Here is a 15,818-nt window from a genome sequence, read left to right as displayed (position 1 = left end):
CTATTAGGCATTTTAACGTTTGAGCTGTCTTCAAATGACTTAAATCTCAGTTTATATATCATTAATTGCATTTTTGTTTGCCTCTGGCAGTTTAGCTTAAGTGTAGGCTTGTAAGGGTGCAAGAATATGATTTAAATTTAGGTTTAAAACCCTTAAGTCTAGATTAAACATTGCTGGGTTTTGCTCCAGTACAGTAATGACATTAAAACTGAGCAGCATTCACAGTCAGCAGAGGTGTCACTGATCCTGTTTCGCCTCATGACTCTGCCTGCTGCTCACTCTGCACCACAGAAAACAGAAACTGTCCTTATACAGAATTAAAGAATTCAATTTGAACATTTATATTTGGGTCCATGTATGAATCGGATTATACCCCGTCTGAATTATGTAATTCACAATTATAATAGCTTTTATAGTAAACCTCAGAATGAGAGGCTATTAATATTATTAATGTCAGCAATTGGACACCTCGTGGCATCTGCCTTAAGAAAGTAAAAGGGACCTGGAAACCTGGTAAATTGTCTGCACTTATGTAGCACCTCTTTATCTTAGCAGAGTGCAAAGTGCTTTACAAATTTTTGCCTACCACTGACACACACACACTCACACACACCAGTGCTAACAGAGCTGCCATTCAAGGTTCTCACCTACCATCAGGAGCAACTTGGGGTTCAGTAAATTGTCTAAGAACACTTCAGCATGTGGGCAGGAGGAACCAGTGATTGAACCACCAACCTTATTATAAGTGGGCAACCCACACTGCGATCTGAGCAACATGTACACTGTTACAGGAAATGGAAAAACCACAACCATTTCTGCACATATCTTTCATGTTGCTCTTACACTGTAATGTCGACAAGTTTACATTTTAGAGCTCCATCTACCAACTATTTTCACTTTGACTAATATGTAAAAAATAATGACACATTGTCTCTCCAGGTTTCTAAAGCCCACAGTGACTTTAGAGAAATTATGTTGTAAGTTTGTTGCCCAAAAACCAAAGTGTTCAATTTATAGTGACTTGCTGAAAAAGAAAGAATCTCTTCTTATTTGCAGAACTATAAGACGCAGTTTAACTTGTTCAGACAAAAGATGTTCAAGACCAGAGCCCACTTTTCTTAATAACAGTTAACCTATCAATTAATTGACCAGTTATTTCATCATCATGGCTTAATTTGACAACAGTCCCACTTTCAGTTTCCACCCAAGCAGGATGTTATGACACCATTAAAAAGAAGATTTCTGATTGCCTCATGCAACACTTTATCAGAGGTTTTATGTTGGTCCATTCAGCTCATGGGCTATTTAAATCACGGCATCTTCTCTGACACCAGCTAACTGACAGCTCGTCACAGTATACAGGCCGTTGAAAAACACCCTACCCATCCCCCGCATTATGACAATGTGAGGTGAGTCTCTACTCATAAATAGTGCCCATGAGTGACCCTCTCCATGTTCTATTCCCTCTGAGAAAATGGCTGAGAAGAAATCTGGGTGGCTGCAGCCATTATTATCACAAAAGCCTTGCTCCTTTGATTTCCCTGTTATCAATGAAACTCAAGAGTCGGGCTTAGGGAGGAACCTGGGGGAAGATCCTGTTCACTGTGTTGTGAGGCTTTAGTTGTATAACGAACATCGCACTCTGTGCCTCTTGATAGAAACATCAGGAGGTAGGATTATGCTTATTAGTGATCTCCCTCTGTTCTCCCCTCTACTTTCAGGGCTTAATGTTAACATCTGCCCACCGAGAGCCTCAGATGAGCTGCAAGTCTGTGCTGAAAGTCTTCCATTCATATGATTTATCTGATCACTATAATGGACTATGCATGTTATTTTGATGACATTATAATGGAGTCTGAAGGGTAGAAAAGCTTGGGCTCTTTGGTGTTGATAGAAGCTGAGTCACATAGGCCTACACTGGATTTTCATCATGCAGAAAAACAACCAATTCACAAAGGAGACCTTTAATTTTGTGAAGTCACTTAATTTTCAGTGATTTTTTTGACTTTTTTTGTCTTTTCTTTTCAAGTCAAGCTTACTAATAGTCAAATTCCAACAATGTAGCTGCAATTATTTCTGATTTATAAATTAAAACAAGAGAAGCATAATTATTCAACGTCATCCATTTTTTTTCTTCAAGTATTTAGACCCTTCACCTGTTGTTTACACTCAACAAATCCATTTGCTGTTTCAATGTTTAAGAGGGAGTTTGGATTAGCTACAGGGCACGAGCAGAGGTGTGGGAGTTTTTGGAGGCTGTAAACAGTCATTATTTTTCATGCTCTGGGTCATAGCTGCGCTTGTGTGGGCTGCACTGGTAACGTGATGAAAAGTTGCAAACATCCAGGGAACGAGGTGGAGCCACAGGGTAGAACATTTAAACGCTATCGTTTTAATCAATGTGACTCTAATAGGAGGTTAAAATGAAACAGATTGCTAGTGAGAATGTTAGTTGTCTGCTGACATGATTTTAAAAATAGTCAACATTATTAGCAGGATATTCCTCCTGTGAGTGTCAGATCAGATCAGATCCTCACCTTTAAGGTAGGATGTGGTCGATTGTCTGGGTGTGGTAGCAGCACTGAATCACTGAATTTGGATCTGGACATAGAATGGCTCCCTCTGGTGTTCACTTTAGATTTGGACAACAAAGGGACACATCTGCTGGAAAACCTTGAGACAGGTGACAAATTAAAGGACAAACCTGAACAAATGAGTGAAGAAAACCTAATTAATACATGTTATTCTGTACAATATGTAAATGATGTGAATTACATGCTACAACTTTCACAATCAACCCAACTGGAAACTTATTGTTGATTTTGGAGCAATGCCTTCTCTTTATGTGACCCAAATGTGGGATATTTTACTCAATCAATCATTTGTCAATGCTCTCAAAGAAAAGAAAAAAAAGAAATAAAGTGTGCCATTATTAGATCATTAAGATCTTTTGGCATCTAAAAATGAAATGAAAGTTTTCTGATTAATCCATTAGAAGCATAGAGTCTGGAGCTATCTAATATTTTTCTTTCAACGTATTGCTTAAAAAGACCAAAACCAACAAGGATGTGATCATATTAGCAAGTATTGTCTCTGGATCCAAACTCTAGATGAACATTAGTACTGTAATTTATTTCAAATATTAGAGTATTAAACCACAGCTGAAAACAGTCCCCAACAAAGGAATCGCTAACTTTACAATAGAGCATATTTGAAGCATTTTTAAAATCTTTTGTTAGATTTGACTGTAATTGGACTTGAGTGTCAAAGTCGGGGCAGGAATGAAAGCATTGAGAGACTGACTACCACTTCATTTTGGTCTTTTCATGGGATTTGTTGACATTGAGAGAAAAATATAGAATACTACCAGAAGGTAACACTCATACAACCTCTTTTTAAAGTAAAGACTAATCACTGGACAATGAAAAAAAAAAAAGAGATGACATAAGTTACAAGATATGGTCATTTAATTGTTGATTATCTCCGAGTACAGAAATATTTTCCTTTTTAACATTCTTTCTGTAATTAAAGTTGGCAGCATTGTCTTGAAGTGGCATGAAAAGAAATGTCCAGAGTTTAGCAGTGAAACTGCCCATCAGCTTCCCTCAGATAACATTAGTAAACAAACATGCTATCTCTGTACTATAAACTCTCACATGACAAATAAATAGCATTCGTTTAGATGTGGCACACTAAGTTAACCATTCAAACAAAGAAAAGAAGAGAAAATATAGCAGATGATATGAAATCTTTTTTCCAGATAAAAACAGAAATACAACAGCATGACGCTCAACACAAAAATGATCTGAAGTAGCAAAAGAGAAGTGCGTCGAGCTTGAATATCTCAGCAGGCAGCACAAAGCAGTGGTTCTGTGCAGAGAAGCAATCACAAAAGTTTTTTACTGTGCCCTTTAGTTACAAACTAAGCTGTTTCCTTTTAATTTTCCTTGCCTGATTTTCCAATTAATAAATAAGGAAACATAAAAAGTGAAAGACTTTTAACCAAGTCAAATGTTATATTTTTTCACTGATTACTAAAGTAACAAATTATTCTAATGTACAGCGTTACCAAATAGCTATTTTCTTCAAAGATGTGCTTACAGGATGTTTTATTTCTGTCGATCCTGCTTAATATCAATGGACTAAAATTAACTTAAGTCAGATTTTAAAAAGGAGATCAGGCCCTTCGATTCAATCTTTGTTCAATCAATAACAGTTTTGAAAACAACACAGGATTATGTAATCTGTTATCAGTGTACATGAAACATTATCACCTCTCAGGAACATAAAAAAAGAAACAAACTTGGATTTTTCTGCAAAGCTGAACAAAGCCACACTGACTCCACAGATCAGACCAAAAACTGCAGTTACACACATAAAAGTAAATCTACCAGCCATGAAAACAAACACACTAAGAATACAAGTTAAAAAAAAAGTTAAAAAATAAAAAATAAAAAAAAAATAAATAGACAATCAAAAGGACAAACTCAATATTTGGCAGGTATGCACAACGTCAGTTTGTAAACAAAATATAATCACACTCCTGGTCATCAGGGACCGCTGGTCTGTTGGAGGGGGCGGTGGCTCATTCAGGAGGAAGTGGAATCCTGTGTGTATCACCTCGGCCCTCGACTGTCAGGCTGTTCATCTCTCCAGCTCCTCCCACCCGCTACAACTCGGCTAAACAAACTAAGGGCGATCGAGGCGTCCCTCTGAAGACTACCGAGGTGAATATTTGAAGGGGCCATTTACAACTTGACACATGCAAAGATATATTCCCTTCCCGTCTTTATTCCCCCCAGAATGCAGACTACCGGATCCTGGTGAAGAGGTTCAGCACTGAGACAGATTCCTAAAAGAAGGAGGTAAGACAAAGACTGATATAAACATAATATCAGACAGATGATAAAACTGATCAATCGTGTGTATTCAAGAGAATGTAACAAACAGAAAACAATAAGTAAGGTGTATCATTACCTTCGTGGATCTCATTTTGCTAAATACGTTCCAGAACCGAAGTGTTTCATCTCCGGCCCCCGTCACAATGGCCTCTCCGTCAGGTGACATGGCCTGCACACAACTCATCATCATACACTGAATATACAGTATTGTAATAATACATGATAGAATCATCAGGGGTAGGATTTTTTTCATTTTAGTTCTCTTAAAAGCGTGGTGGCTTTTTGCCTCTTGATCAGAAAACACAAGATGCACACGGATGCTTAATGATTCAAAATACAGAGAAATTTTAGACTCCTTAAATGTTTACTATATTTTCTTGACCTGCACAAATTAAAATGATGACAACTTTTCTTTTTTTGGAGTGTTTTATTTTCCAGTGATGCTTTCAGTATTCTTCTTCAGTTCTTTTTGAAAGTTTGAATCTATTGTGACAATATCCAACAGACATACTCGCATATAAACACACACGGTATATATACTGTATATACTGACCAGGTAGAGTACTCTGTAGGAATGTCCTGTAAGTTTGGCCACTTGAGTTAGAGAGGGATACTTCCACACCAGGATCTGGTTCTGGGAATAACCATGTGTGCTGACCTGCAGAAAACAAAGTGGTGTTCCACACAAGGCTCAAAGCAGCACTGTTGGTTTGAGACATGCGTGTTTACTGTCCAATAAAAATAATAATGATTCTGTATCATCAATTCCACTACAGACAGAGGTGTGTAACCTCACAAAGTTCAAAGATCTGGACAGCCAAAAACCTTCCATTCAACACAACTATATTTTTTGCTTCTTGTTAGATAACACAGGATCGACAACAAATCTAAGGCTAACCTCAGTTTTTGCCTGCAATAAAAACACAAAAGTTGATTCCATTTCATATCATCACTGTCAAATCAAAGACTTTCAGTCAACTCACCAGTTCGTTGGTGTGCTTGGACCAGGCCAGGTTGCAGACCTGAGAGCCGGTGTCGGTGCACTGCAGGGGCTGACCGGTCAGAGTGTTCCAGAAGCGGATGCAGCGGTCGGCGGTCCCGCCTCCAGAGGCCAACAGGCCATGCTGGTGAGGAGACCAGGCGATGGCCTTTACTGCAGCCAAGTGCTCCGTGTACTGCTGCACGGGGAGGACGCTCGAGTGGTTCCACACAAGTAACTTCAAACATGAGGTTGGAGCAAAAAGAGGACAGAAAGCACAGAAATAAGATCGTGATTTTTTTTTTTAACAATAAGTGATCCCGATGTGTAGCTGACAGAAATACAGGTAAAATTCTCTGTCTACATACCTTGTTATCATTTCCACCTGAGGCGAGCAGCTGGTGGTCTGTGCTCCACTTTAGCCCACAGACTTCCTGTCTGTGTCCTTGGAGACGGCGCTCTGACTGGAGAGGCGGGGCTCTGATGTCCCGCTGCAGGATCACCCGATCACGGCTCCCAGACGACAGCTGGTCCGCGTTCCACGCCAAAGCACCTGGCAGCGGTGTACGGAAGGTAGATTGAAAGACCATAAATTAGAGATGTTGCCAAAGAACTGTGTGAAAATGAATGACGGTTGCGATTCTTTAACTCCTACATCTGGCTCCGCCTCCATCTCCCTCGACTCACAACTCACCCACTCTGGCTGTGTGTCCTTCTAGCACAGAGAGTTTCTTCCCTGCTGCTGCATCCCAGATCTGTACGTAGCCTTTATGAGTACCAACCGCTACCAGGTTACCCTGAAAATAGACAGCACACTTTGAAGATCACTTACTTATGCATTAGTCTGTAATCGCATAACAGCACACAAACTTGAGAAGAGCATTTACAAAAACTAATTTTCTTAAGCTGAAACCTGCAACACAGATTTACGATGTTACAGTAAAGTGTAATAGTTCTCTGAGCTGCAAGGTGGAAGTTTAAGAACAGATTAGGTTTGTAAAGAGGATGATAGATGACAGAAAAACCAACCCTCTCTGACCAGCCCACTGATGTCACAGAATCTCCTTCTACAGAAAGGTCACAGAGACGTGTCACCTAAAGAGACGGGACAAAAAAACAGAGACGGATCAACATGGACGTTCAGGTGGCAGTGCAGTTACAGCCTGCGATTCTTTTAGTTGTAAAGCAGTGAAAAATGTAATTGAGGGTTTCCTTAATTAGCACATTACACAAACCTGGCTGGTGCAGGCACTCCACAGGTAGACGCAGGTCCCCAGTCCAACACTGAGCACATTCAGAGAGGACCAGTCCACGAGGTTGAGGTAGAAGTCATCTTGAAGCTCTGGAGCATCCAGAACTTTGAAAGGAATTTTGGAAATCTTACGTGTAGGTTTTCTTGGCGACCGTAGCAGCTTCTGGCTGCAATGCACAGCACAATTCGAAAGGAATACAGTCAGACTTCTGTGTAACAAAAGAAACAGCATTTGATAAATGAAAGGAAAAATGTATTACCTATTACTACTGACAGGTGATAGAGAATATGGAGAGACAGTATTTCCATCCTCTTCTGGCAGAGCCCTCTTAGTACTTACAGAATACTACGAAACACAAGCAGACGATCATTAATGCGGGGAACCCCACTACCCCATTAGAAATAAAAAAAAATAAAAAAATAAAAAATACAGCTATGTTTTCTGTTTTTACACTAAAGAGGCTCCTCTTCGCAGGAGTAGACGGCTGCAAACGACGGTCTTCTGACTGGGGGTCCTGGACTTTCTCGATGCCCGCTCCTAGTAGCTCGTTCTTCAGCAGAGCCGAGTAAGCCAGACCATCCGCTGAAGGCAGAAGGAAAGACAGAAGGGAAATCAAACTAGGCTGTCGAAATGATTACGCTCAACCGCTGTGCTACCTCTGCAATCTCTTTCCTCTCACTTGCATCTCTAAAGATCAGGGAGAATTTTTTTTTTTTTTGCTAAGCTTTGTTTAGTCCTTATCTGCAGTTTCCATGAGCCTGCCCAGGCTTAGCAAACAAGAGAAGGTCAAATAATCAAGTTTGACTGGAGCAGACAGATATACGTGTGAAAACAAGCTGAAAAATGGATAAAACCAACAGAGTACAGCTGCAACACAGAAGAAAATATCTGTGACTGACTGAGAATCACAACATCAACTCCCGATGTATCACTGTCATGTTAAATCTTCTATGATAACTAAGCTGTCATGTTACAGATGTCATATTGCTGTAATACACAATATACTAAAAGCCAATCTGTCATTTTATCCTCAATACGTCACAGTAGTAGCTATGAAAATTTGTAAAAAAAAAATACACTTAAAATGGTGAAATAGGCTTTCTTAAACAGAAATCAACCATATTTTGATTGAATTACAGCTTCATTAAGAGAAGCACCATCTGTGTGGCATTTATTAATAAAGCAACAAGTGTATGCACGTATGTAGAGATGGGTTAATCGCTTCAATCCATGCCATGAACAGTCAATGTTTTCCCACGCTTCCCAGGAGAAAGGTTAAGTAATGTGTCTGAACTGCTATTTAAGTTCCACTAACTCTGCGCACATCATATCTTCTGTAACTTCTTCACAATTAAAGCAATCCTACCTATTTACCATTGGAGAGCTTTTACTTTTCAGCCACAGCAAAAATGAAAGGTTCAGTTTACATCAGCAGTAACTCTGACACAGTAAACAGTAAAAATAAAGGCTGATATCTGAAAGTACAATCAAGGACAACAGGAGTGAAACCAGACATGCAAGTAGTAGGTAGGTAGGTAGGTAGGTATTTACTTTATTAATCCCCAAGGGGAAATTTTTTTTAATAGTTAAATAGTTATAGTTTAATAGTAGTTTTTTTTAGTAGTTACACAAGTATAGACAGCTGAACACTGAGAAACTTTATAAACAAAGATTTCTCTTGCTCTGTGACAACGGCCAAAGCAACGAAGCTCGGCGCAACTGTCGCTGCTTTTAGTCTGCAGTGGGAAATGTTTGTCATCACGATTTGGTGCAGCATGACATGGCTAAAGCAGGCTAACCTGGGCTGGTGGTACAGGGATGGATTACCTTTGTTGCTGTCGGTAGTGCCATCTTTGGTTTTCCTGTTTTGATTGTGCGACTTTTCAATTTCCTGTGTCAGAAAAATGTAATCACTAAATGATCATCGTCAACCAAATCTGTAAACACGGGTAAAACTATTACAGACAAGAAACTACAAGGAGAACACAAACAGCTGATGCTTCCTAATAGGTCACACTCAATACTTTGATCTTGTGAACACTGCTCTTTTGGTAGGACGGACACTGGAGTCCTGTGTGTATTGCAGCACACTCACATTAATGCGGTGGAAGTTGACACTCCAGTTGGCTCCAGCCCGGGAAGGAATGAAGCGATCACCATGCTTGCTGGGGGAGGACAAGGGGGAGCTGGTGGGTGTCAGAGATCGCACCGCTCCTACAGCTTTCTACACAAGGGAAGAGAAGAGAGAGCATTTTCTGACTGGAGGCCAAATAGGCTTTGGACAGTGATATGAAAACTTGATCACAAAACAGGAAGATAATTTTGGTGGCAGATGGTGCATTTGTTTGAGGTGTTAACAACAGGAGGTGACATTCACAAAAGCGTGTCATTTGGCTTGTAAGGTCTTGTTTTCGCTCAACAGTAGTGACACCGTCAAATGACTGGCCCGCTAAACCATTTTCTCTTCCAATACATAGAGAGTAACACCCTCTCCACCCATCCCGCCGAAGCCTTTCACTATAGTTTAACAAGTTAACAATCCTCTTTGGGAGGGGTGATCATCATACTAATTCAGATAATGACATAAGCATACTAGCTTTACTAGTCAAAACGTCAGTCTTTAGTATTGAACAGCCTTGGCTAGGCAATTTATGTTCATTTTTCAGGAGCTATTGGTTCAAGACTAAACACAGATCCTTTATGAACAAGGACCTAATAGATAAAAGAAGAAAAATCAAGTGTGTATGTTGTTTACTTACTACGGGGCTTGCGTTCTCATTTTGTATATTGATTTGTCTGAGCAGCCTGCACTCATAATCTTGATCCATGATGCTTGAAACTGGATTAGAAAACACAACGATAAAATCACACCACAGTTACTTAAACAATACATTAATTAGTTTTCTGAAGATCATTGATTTATACAGTGTTTTAGCGATATTGGCTGTGTAGATTTATTGACCTGGCAAAATAAACAAGTGATCCTGTTAACTATCGATGGCAAACCGACAGGCAATGACGTTGTTTTATGCATTTGATTAGGTCGAGGATCCTATTTATTAATTTGATTTATGAACAGACAAGCTGAATAGTCACACAGAGAAATCAGATAATTTTAAGAGTGATAGGTCGTAACACAACTAACAGCATAAAACAAAAAAGCATCACAAGGACACAAAGACAAACCGATCAAGAGTTCAACTCTAGAGCTTTAGGTTGGTTCCCACTAGTTAACTAAAGGTAAATGTGTTAGTAAATTAAAATAACATTAGTTACAGTGACCAGCTGCGGGTGGGCTGTTTAATATGGCAACAGCACTTAAATTGTCTTTCTCAAAACTAGTAGCGTACAACTTTGAAAATGATTCAAACAGCATGCATTTGATTGTACGATATACGAAAGAAAAAACAACAACATTTATTGTTACCACAGATGTTTATCGTTGCACTGAAAGGAATAAAAACCCACAAATGATCCAAACACTCAGCACACAGCGCTATGCTAATGCTAACGCTGACCTATCGTAAGACAGGCTAGCTGTCCGGCTAAAGCCTTAGCAACATAATTTTTTATTTTTTTTGTACCCTTGTGTTAACACCTACCGTTCCCCAATAAACGCTTCCCCCTCCCCCCTTTTAAGCGCTGTTAAATTCTTCTTCTTTTGCGATGACGATTCCAGTGGGAATTTATTGTTTTACGTTTTGAAAAGGCTTAAAAACAAAACATAAAACACAAATGTTTTTCCTTCACCAGAGGTTCAGTTTGGGTTCGCAAAGCACCACGGGAAGGCTGTGACGTCGCTGTTTTTGAATCACACATTTTGCGTTGCTACGGAAACGTGTCACACAGCTGCTCTTCGGATCCCCGCTGTTCGCACAGGCCTGTGAATTGATGCTAAATGCGTTTACCGACGATGCGCTGCATTGTGAGCACGATGGTCAACAAGCGAACTAAACCGAAGTGGCACCAAAAAAAAAAAAAAAAAAAAAAAAAAAAAAAAAAAAAAAAAAAAAAAAAAAAAAAAAAAAATCCTAAAAAAAAAAAAAATGAGTGACACGTCACATCTCAAAAGGTACGAAAATGCAACTGATACGTTAAAAAGGTAAAAGTGATTTATTGTTTGCTCGTTCCCCCTTTAAGCATTAATATTGAAATACTTTGAACAGTATCGCTGACCTGACCATGTTTGTAGAATGAAGTAACGTTTCAGTGTTTTTAAATGTTTTGGTTTACAGATGACACTGCATTGATTTACAGTATCCGTCAAATGGCTTTATTAGTATAAAAATAAATGACAGTGGGACAAGTGTAATATAACTAAAGACAGACTAAACACATACTATGTGCAATGGTTATAACATGAAGACACATTCAATGACATGTGCTCTCTGTGGATAGACTCTTGACTAATGAAACAAATATTTCACCAATATGCAGGACACAACACAGCCTTACAGTGAAAGGCTGTCGACAGCGAGATTTGATCTCATGATTTGCTGAAACTCTGCAGGTGTTGGTGTGATACTTTCAGAGTCATGTCAAGAACCTGGTTTCCCAACATGGTCCAAGAGCTTACCTTAAGGAATCTGATTCAAAGTGCCAAAGAAAAGGTACAGTAGGTTCAAGTAAATGACTGAAATTCTAATAAAGAAAAAGACCCTCAACACCAAGAAATATGTGCAAATGTATAGCTAAACAGTTTTAAAGGGCTACATGGTAAATACATATCCATACAGCTGAAAATGTTTTTGTTTTTTCACAAATATTGAGCAAAATAAGTGGCTCAACTCAGCAGATCAAAGGAACACAAATAAAATCAGGACAGTAATACTGCCAAATGTTTTCTAAATTAGGCAGGTTATTAATGGTAAGCTTCTTAACATGGTGCATTTACTAGATGAACAATGGTTTACACCAAATGTTCATCTGTCCTGGATTGACTCTTGTTAAACGCAGTCATGCTCACATTGCAGATAGTCCTGTATGACAGTCACAACTCCAGCTTAAATACAATCAGAGGCTCTAAAAGTCACATTGTCTGCATGTACAGCATTGTATATCAGAAAACATACCATGAAACATACAGACATTTGATTACGTAACTAAGGCAGAGATCTAAATAATGACAATGGCATCGCCTCAATCAAAAATAAAACGTTGACTTTTCCAAAGCCCTGCATTATCTGTAATCACTCATAACGACATAGCAGGAATAGTCTGAGTTGTAATTTTTCAATAACATCTACATACGTCTCGGCAACACTGAATACATTTCATGTGGAGCAGTAAAGATCTAAAAAGCAAGAGTGTAGATGGTGAACCGGTATGAAGTGAAAGTTGGAATGGCAGAGTGAAGTACAAATGAAAGTAAAGTATATCTGGACACAGGCCACTGGTCTACAGGGAGGAGGTGTCTCTGGGGATGAGTTGCAGACCATTGCTGACCTGGAAGCGGGTTTCATCTGATATACCATATTGCTCCAAGGGGTCCTGTGGGTAAAGCAGGCGGTGAGTACAGACTGAAAGTAAACAATAAACTTGAGTAAATTCCCCGTTATTGAAGCAGAATCAAACTTTATATGAAATGGTTTGTTTACCAAAATCACACACAAAGACAGAAACAAACACCAAAAGTAGTTTGTGTCTTAACCTCGGTGGAGTCATGCAGAAAATCTGGGCTTTTACTCAGTGAGGTTTTAGATCTCATCACTCCAACGCAACAGATGTGAATGGGGATTCATTTTTCATTCTAATTGCAGTAAACAATTACATCTAGCGTCACCTTTTTCAAGGTCTTAAGACAGAATTTAGTTCAGAAATGTAAAAAAAAAAAAGGCTGTTTGTTTAAAAACCTTCGGATCATCCCGATTAACCAGAAAAATTGTTTAAATAGGACACTGCACTATTTAAACATGTTCTTGCAAACTTTGTCCTGTGCTTTGAGTCACAAATCTAATTTAACTGTGGAGATTGCATGAATCTCATCAGCGGAGATCCCACAGCATAAAACCCAAACTATCAGCCTTCACTGATCTGCCCATCTATCCTCTCCTGATAATGATTTTATGCCCATAAAACCGTAATCCACACTGTAACCCTTCCCATCCTACAGCACTGCTGATTAGAAGCACCATCTGTGTGGCATTTAGTGCAGACATGCTGCTGCGAGGGGGCTCACCTTCCCAGTGAGCCTGTGGATTTCAGTTCGATAGAATATAAGGTTCTTCCTCATGAACTCATAACTGCAAGAGATGAGACAACAAATTAATTTGACATTTGAGGGATAAGTAATTTTCCAGCAAACACAGTAAAGATTAGGGCTGCACTAAGGCGTGTAACGGTAAACATATTCATGATGAACCATTTTTGTACTTCAGTAGACGTCCTACAAACCGAATCACTGCAGCTTTATTTGTTGAATACTGTCTTAATGCAGAATATTTTAACATATGTAGAAACTATAAGTGTCAGTTCCACCCAATAACCAACAAAGGAAGTTTTGGGTTTTGACTGTAAGCTGTACCATGCTCTAAAGATCCGCCCATTTTGTCTAATGTTTGGGAGCATTATGATTTCCCAGTCAACTTGAACACAAGACAAGGGAGAGAGTAGTGATGGATCAGTTAAAAGTCATTCAACAGGAGTCACATTGCTGACTCTGCGCAGCTGGAAACAGCAGAATCATTCATTTGTGATGGTTTCACTCGTGAGTCTGTTATTGGTGGCTAAAATACAACCTGAGGTGCTGGTTGTCCTACACACAGTGTTCAAATAGCATCTCACAGCGGAGGCACAAACAAAACCAAACGCTGCAGATATGTGATCATATTCAGCTTTAGAGAACACAGTTCTTCCAGCAGCCATTGAACAAAACTGATATCATGTCTCTTTTAGACTTAATAACCAGATGCAGTACTCACGGCAAACACGAGACCCAAAGCATATTTGTTCACATTTTTCACAATGTATGAAAAAAAAATTACGTTTTTGTTTGCAAAGAAAGATCATTTTAATTTCTTAATAATGCATCCTTGGACATGTGTATTTACTTATACCTGCACTTTTCTGTAGGTATTATTATTCTTTTGCGATTGTTAGATGCTAACTGCATTTCATTGGATTTTCCTTCTCTCTACAAAACGAGAAAAAAAGTCAAATCTAATTCAAAATGTAAACAAATACATTTTTCTAAACAGATCTCCATGCAAATGTGACCCTTTGCGTCGGATGCTAGAAGGAAAAGAGTCGGTCCTACCTGGCTTTGATAATGGAGTCTACCCACTCCCCACACTGGCCCTCAGTGTCGCACTCAAACAGATACTTCCTCTCTGCTTCATCCAGAAATGCTATAAAAAGAAACACATGGCGGTAATGCCTACTAATACACAACAATAAACTGTAATATCAAGTCCTGTTGTTCAGTGACATATTAACAATGCAGTTAAAATAGTATGAACACAAACATGCAAACTAACTCATCTTCACTGACTGACAGAACTTGAAACCAGACAATTGGAGAAGAAGTGGGTTTTAGTCACTGCGAAATGGGGAAGGTAACAGTGAGGATGCTGTGGCTTACCAATGGAGAAGGTCTGGCTGTCCTCTCTCTCCACCCGGCACTGCTCCAACAGTAAGGCGCCAATTGGCTGAAAAATAAATACCAGCTTAATTTGGATTCTGCATTTTGTTGCATTTGGCAAGAAATTATTTCACTTTATTATAACACACAGGAAAGACGATGGAATAAATAAAAAATAAAAACAAAACAATGATGTTAGTCAATAAATGCAGTATGGACAGGTGTTCAAATCAACTGACCTCCTCTTCATCAGTCCGGAAATAAAAGAGGAAGTTGACGACAAGTTTCACCAGCCTCTTCTTTACAACTGTATCATAACAAAAGGGAACTGAGATCAAGCTGATGTCTACAACACAGTTGCCACAGTTGATGAGTGACATTAACATGATCTATCTCTTTTTTGCTGATCTTGACATTAAACGGAAGTGTGTGTGTGTGTGTGTGTGTGTGTGTGTGTGTGTGTGTGTGTGTGTGTGTGATAAGAGCTGCATCAATGTGAAATTATTACCATCTCCTTTCTTGGGACCTCGCATCCCCAGTTCAGCTGCCATCTCTGAGGGCTGGCGGCTCAGAGACATCAGCTCCTTCTCGTTGAAACGCATCACGGTTACTGACGCAGATAAACTCAGGTTAAGACACACCAGGCGCAGAGACTGTGTGGTTACTGCTCACCCGTTTCCCCAACCGGAAACATTATAATGGACTTGAGCGAACAGCGGTACGAGAAGTGTTGTGTTTATATACCGTCACGTTCACGTCGCTGATTCGTTATCTGATGTCCTCCAAATGTGACCGAGTGTGTTTGGTCATTTCTACGGTCGGGTAGATTCAGCGGTGTTGGACTTAATGCTACAGACCGGACTTGGACACACGCACACATACACACACACACACGCACACAAAAACAAACACTACTCCGGAGTTGTTGGTACGCCTCACTTGTACGGTAATCGGTGAGGGTCAAACAAGGCGAGCAGTACTGCCAAAGCTAGTCCACCACATGTGCGTCATGTAATAAAAAAATGTTTTTTTAAAGAATTATTCCGAAGAAAGAAAGAAAAATAATAATAAAAACGTGGAGTTTATTTGAGTAAAATGCACCGAGA

General features: G+C 39.4%; 2 protein-coding genes across 2 annotated transcripts; both read right to left on the bottom strand.

Annotated features, from left to right (window-relative positions):
- Window positions 1-3,449: 3,449 nt before the first annotated feature.
- LOC138202840 (fizzy-related protein homolog) lies at window positions 3,450-10,998 on the bottom strand. The gene is made up of 14 exons (XM_069157137.1): window positions 10,736-10,998; window positions 9,893-9,972; window positions 9,229-9,357; window positions 8,961-9,024; window positions 7,585-7,715; window positions 7,393-7,478; window positions 7,116-7,299; window positions 6,910-6,975; window positions 6,575-6,677; window positions 6,249-6,433; window positions 5,885-6,118; window positions 5,455-5,559; window positions 4,978-5,070; window positions 3,450-4,852 (listed from the first exon to the last, which is right to left on the bottom strand). The coding sequence occupies exons 2-14, from the start codon at window positions 9,959-9,961 to the stop codon at window positions 4,811-4,813; spliced, it is 1,491 nt and encodes a 496-aa protein (XP_069013238.1). The 5' UTR covers window positions 9,962-9,972; window positions 10,736-10,998; the 3' UTR covers window positions 3,450-4,810.
- Window positions 10,999-11,392: 394 nt separating this feature from the next.
- On the bottom strand, window positions 11,393-15,762 carry plekhj1 (pleckstrin homology domain containing, family J member 1). The gene is made up of 6 exons (XM_069157136.1): window positions 15,221-15,762; window positions 14,952-15,019; window positions 14,713-14,779; window positions 14,389-14,479; window positions 13,312-13,375; window positions 11,393-12,623 (listed from the first exon to the last, which is right to left on the bottom strand). Exons 1-6 carry the CDS (start codon window positions 15,312-15,314, stop codon window positions 12,531-12,533), a joined length of 477 nt encoding a protein of 158 aa, XP_069013237.1. The 5' UTR covers window positions 15,315-15,762; the 3' UTR covers window positions 11,393-12,530.
- Window positions 15,763-15,818: the final 56 nt, after the last annotated feature.

The sequence above is a fragment of the Embiotoca jacksoni genome, unplaced genomic scaffold, assembly GCF_022577435.1.
Source record: "Embiotoca jacksoni isolate LCO1_2020_lvr unplaced genomic scaffold, fEmbJac1.0.p SCAF_22, whole genome shotgun sequence".
In the NCBI taxonomy this organism is placed as follows: domain Eukaryota; kingdom Metazoa; phylum Chordata; class Actinopteri; family Embiotocidae; genus Embiotoca; species Embiotoca jacksoni.
Note: the sequence above shows the minus strand (reverse complement) of the source record. Positions and strands in the feature narration are given on the sequence as shown.